At 46.9% G+C, this 5,046-nt stretch overlaps 1 protein-coding gene across 1 annotated transcript in view; it reads left to right on the forward strand.

Annotated features, from left to right (window-relative positions):
- The first annotated feature begins 4,322 nt into the window (after positions 1 to 4,322).
- LOC119424866 (proteinase-activated receptor 1-like) overlaps positions 4,323 to 5,046 on the forward strand; it is a 4,327-nt gene continuing 3,603 nt past the window's right edge. The window contains exon 1 of the mRNA XM_037692380.1: positions 4,323 to 4,395. Coding sequence (XP_037548308.1) covers positions 4,323 to 4,395 — 73 coding nt within the window. The remainder of the gene's footprint in view (positions 4,396 to 5,046) is intronic.

The raw sequence follows: 5,046 nt of genomic DNA on the forward strand, positions 1-5,046 counted from the left end.
AGATCCTCCTTGCAGCTGACCCGGGGCTCGGGCTCTGTATCCTGGCCTTGTGTGCTCTATGGACTCTGAGCTCTGCTGGTCACTGCGAAGGATCAAAAGAGCTGCTGACTCGCAGAAGATCAGGGTCCGGGCCCCGGACTCACATACTCATGAAGGGCGAACCTCGTTCCCCAGCAGACCGGCGGACCAGGACGGATCTGGGACAGAGGGTGGAAACGATTTTTATAAACATCCATCCATCCATTTTCTTCCACATATCCGGGGTCGGGTCGTGGAGGTAGCAGCCTAAGTAGGGAGGCCCAGACTTCCCTCTCCCCAGCCACTTGGTCCAGCTCTTCTGGGGGAATCCTGAGGCGTTCCCAGGCCAGATGAGAAACATAGTCCCTCCAGTGTGTCCTGGGTCTTCCTCTGGGTCTCCTCTCGGTGGGACTTGTCCAGAACACCTCACTAAGGAGGCGTCCAGGAGGCATCCTAAACAGATGCCTGAGCCACCTCAACTGGCTCCTCTCAACGTGGAGAAGCAACGGCTCTACTCTTGAGTCCCTCCCGGATGATCGAGCTTCTCACCCTATCACTAAGGGAGAGCCCAGACACCCTGCGAAGAAAACTCATTTCGGCCGATGTATCTGAGATCTTGTTCTTTCGGTCACAACCCAAAGCTCATGACATGATAGATGAGGGTAGGAACGTAGGTCGATTGGTAAATTGAGAGCTTCACCTTTTGACTCAGCTCTCGCTTCACCACAACAGACCTGTACAGCGCCCGCTTCACTGCAGACGCTGTACTGATCTACCTATCGATCTCATGTTCCATTTTTCCCTCATTCGTGAACAAGACCCCAAGATACTTGAACTCCTCCACTTGGGGTAGGACCTCCTCCCTGACCCAGAGAGGGCACTCTACCCTTTTCCGGCCTCGGATTTGGAGGAACTGATCTTCATCCCAGCCGCGTCGCACTCGGCTGCGAACCGCTCCAGCGAAAGCTGTAGATCACAATCTGATGAAGTCAACAGGACCACATCATCTGCAAAGAGCAGGGACGCAAGCCTAAGACCACCAAAACGGATCCCCTCAACACCTTGGCTGCACCTAGAAATTCTGTCCATAAAAGTTATGAACAGAATCAGTGACAAAGGGCAACCTTGGCGGAGTCCAACTCTCACTGGGAATAAGCTCGACTTACTGCCAGCAATGCATACCAGGCTCTGACACTGGTCATACAGGGACCTAACAGCCCGTATCAAAGGGCCCGGTACCCAATACTCCCAGAGTACCCCCTACAGGGTTCCCCGAGGGACGCGGTCAAACACCTTCTCCAAGTCCACAAAGCACATGTAGAATGGTTGGGCAAACTCCCACGCTCGGTGACCTCAGCACCAGAGATTTGAAGGCCCAACCCAGAGTCCCCAGGCTCCGCTTCCTCAGTGGAAGACTATTGGTGGGATTGAGGAGGTCTTCAAAGTACTCTGCCCACCGACCCACGACATCCTGAGTTGAGGTCAGCAGCACACCACTCCCACTATAAACAGTGTTGGTGGCGTACCACTTTCCCCCCCAGAGACGCCGGATGGTGGACCAGAATCGCCTCGAAGCCATGAGGAAGTCGTTCTCCATGGCCTCTCCGAACTCCTCCCATGCCCGAGTTTTTGCCTCAGCGACCACCCGAGCCACATGTCGCTTGGACTGCCGGTACCCATCATCTGCTTCCGGGGTCCCACAGGCCAAAAAGGCCCCATAGGACTCCTTCTTCAGCCTGACAGCATCCCTCACCGCCGGTGTCCACCACAGTGTTCGAGGGTTGCTGCTGCGATAGGCACCGACAACCTTGCGGCCGCAGCTCCGGTAAGCCTCCTTGACAATAGAGGCACGGAACATGGCCCACTCTGACTCAATGTCCCCCATCTCCCCCGGATAACATGTTGGAAGTTCCCCCAGAGGTGGGAGTTAAGACTCCGTCTCACAGGAGACTCTGCCAGACGTTCCCAGCAAACCCTCACAATACGTTTGGGTCTGCCAGGTCTGAACGTCATCCTCCCCCACCATCGGAGCCAATTCATCACCAGGTAGTGATCAGTGGACAGCTCCGCCCCTCTCTTCACCCGAGTGTCCAAGACATGTGGCCACAGATCAGATGAGATGACGACAAAGTCGATCATTGAACTGCGGCCTAGGGTGTCCTGGTGCCAAGTGCACATATAGACACCCTTATGCCTGAACATGGTGTTCGTTATTGACAATCCATTACAAGCACAGAAGTCCAACAACAGAACACCACTCGGGTTCAGATCAGGGGGACCGTTCCTCCCAACCACACCCCTCCAGATCTCACTGTCATTGTCCACGTGAGCATTGAAGTCCCCCAGCAGATCAAGGGAGTCCCCAGGAGGTGCACTTTCCAGTACCCCCTCCAAGGACTCCAAAAAGGGTGGATAATCTGAACTGCCATTTGGTGCATAAGCACAAACGACAGTCAAAATCCATCCCCCCACATGTAGGCGGAGGGAGGCCACCCTCTCATTCACCGGGGTGAACCCCAACACACAGGCACCAAGATGGGTGGCAATAAGTATGCCCACACCTGCTCGGCGCCTCTCACCAGGGGCAACTCCAGAGTGGAAGAGTGTCCAACTCCTCTCAAGGAAACTGGTTCCAGAGCCAAAGCCATGTGTAGAGGTGAATCCGACTATTTCTAGCTGGAACCTCTCAACCTCACACACTAGCTCACGCTCCTACCCCACCAGTGAGGTGACATTCCACGTCCCAATAGCCAACTTCTGTGACCGAGGATCAGACCGCCAGGGTTCCCGCCCTCGGCCACCACCCATCCCACATTGCTCCCTTTGGCCCTTCCCACAGGTGGTGAGCCCATGTGAAGGGGGACCCACATCTCCTCTTCGGGCTGTACCCGGCCAAGCTCCATGGGTAAAAGCCCGACCACCAGGCGCTCGCCCACCTCCAGGCCTGGCTCCAGAGTGGGGCCCCGGTGACCCACGTCCGGGCAAGGGAACATCAAGTCCATTTCTTTTTCTCATCATAGGGGTCTTTGGGCTGCACTTTGTCTGGTCCCTCACCTAGGACCTGTCTGCCTTGGTTGACCCTACTAGGGGCGTAAAGCCCCTGACAGCATAGCTCCTAGGATCATTGGGACACTCAAACCCCTCTTTTTTTAAAAACATTTTATGTATAAAAATTTGTATTTTTTAATCAGTGAAGATTATAAATAAATAAATAGTGCCGGCTTTATCATGAAATCCTGTTTTCACTTTAATGACTATTAAATAATCTGTTAAAGTTAACTAATCTGAAAAATCATAAAAAGACACAAAATTATTGGCTCTCTCAGGAATATTTCCCTCAAACATGATTAAAGAAGAGATACAGCCTTTAGTTCAACTTTATTCTAACCCACAGGAGTACAAATCACAAAACAAAAATTAAACTTTAAAATAAAGCAAAAAAATATAAAAATATGTATACAAGAAACAAATACATCAAATGATGAAAAAAGTATAAAAAATTTAAATATAGATGTTTTTGTAGAATCTTGTTCATCAGAGATTTAATGGTGAACTAAAGTTAATTAAAAGTTCATTAGCAGGATTTTTTATGTATATTGTACAATTTGATCATTTTAATAATCTGTATTCTTTTTAATTTACCAGAAACTTCAAAATAAATTCTCACCCTGTACTGAAATCTGTTTCAAGGTCTTACCACCACCAGACCTGTCCAGGGTGTACCCTGCCTCTTGCACATTAGATGGCTGGATATGGGCACCAGTGACACCCATGACCTGAAAAGGAACAGGCGGGTAAAAGATAATGGATGGATGGTATAACTTAGACATCAACTTTAAACCTGTTTAGTCCAAATATAGACTTGTTTGATCTAAATGTTGAAATAAATTAGACTAAAAGACATCAAATCACAGACTCTTTTTGGATCCTGCATTGGTTAACAAAACCAGCTGAAGGTTTTCATATATAAAAAAAGACGCACAGAATGACAGTTTCTGTTTTAGCACATTTTTTGTGTTTAGTTGTTGTCTGTGTGGCTGTGATGCAGTCAGTTCTGCAGTGACGGGAAAAGGTGACTTCAGTAGAAAGGAATGTATGTGTGTGTTTGTTTGTGCAGGCTGGACTGGCTGGAGTTGGCAGGAAGAGGGGGAGGTTCTCCAGCATCAGTGGGATGTTCCACAGCAGAAGGTCACAGATGAACGCAGAACTCTGAGAACGACCTCATTTCATCCAGAAGAAGGAAGAGTTCAGGTTCTAGTTTGTGGTTTGGATTAAACTGAACGGGTTAAGATTTCAACAGCAGAATGTTTCCCCTGGACGTGAAATGTTTCTTCGTGGTTCTGATGTGGTCCTGTGCTCCAGCTGCTAAAATAAATGGTAAGGAAAGATCAGATGTCATCTTCTGGAACAAGCTGCTCTGTAGTTCTACGTTTCACATGTTCATGATATAAACCAGCCGGACGAGTCCAGTCCAGGTCAGAACCTCACTGTCCATCAGGAGGGACATTTGGTTTACCACTCAAGACAAGAACACTAGATACTGCAGGAAACCTGACCAAGCTTAGTCCTAATGTGTTCTTCAAGCAATCCTATTGGGAAACAAAAGATGCATTGCTGAGTACTATGTAGAATATTTTTAATTCTTCTTTGACCAAACATGGAACATGTGTCATACAGATATATTTAATCTTTCGTGAATTTTTTAAAATCTTAAGTAAAAAAAAAAAAAAGATTGTTTTGTATTAAATCTGATTCAATTTATTGTTTAATCCATATTAAAAAGGCCTGGTGACGTTATCAAGTTTTATTTGTTGGTATTTAAAATTTTAAATAATTTGTTCATACAAAAATATAAACAATACATAATTTTGGATTAGAGTTAGATATAGAGACATTTGTGTTATTTGCGGTCAATGTTGATATATACATATATATACAGTATATATATATAAATATATACAGTATATATATATAAATATATATATATATATATATATATATATATATATATATATATAGTTATATATA

The sequence above is a fragment of the Nematolebias whitei genome, chromosome 18 (assembly GCF_014905685.2).
Source record: "Nematolebias whitei isolate Nwh7 chromosome 18, NemWhi1, whole genome shotgun sequence".
Lineage (NCBI taxonomy): Eukaryota > Metazoa > Chordata > Actinopteri > Cyprinodontiformes > Rivulidae > Nematolebias > Nematolebias whitei.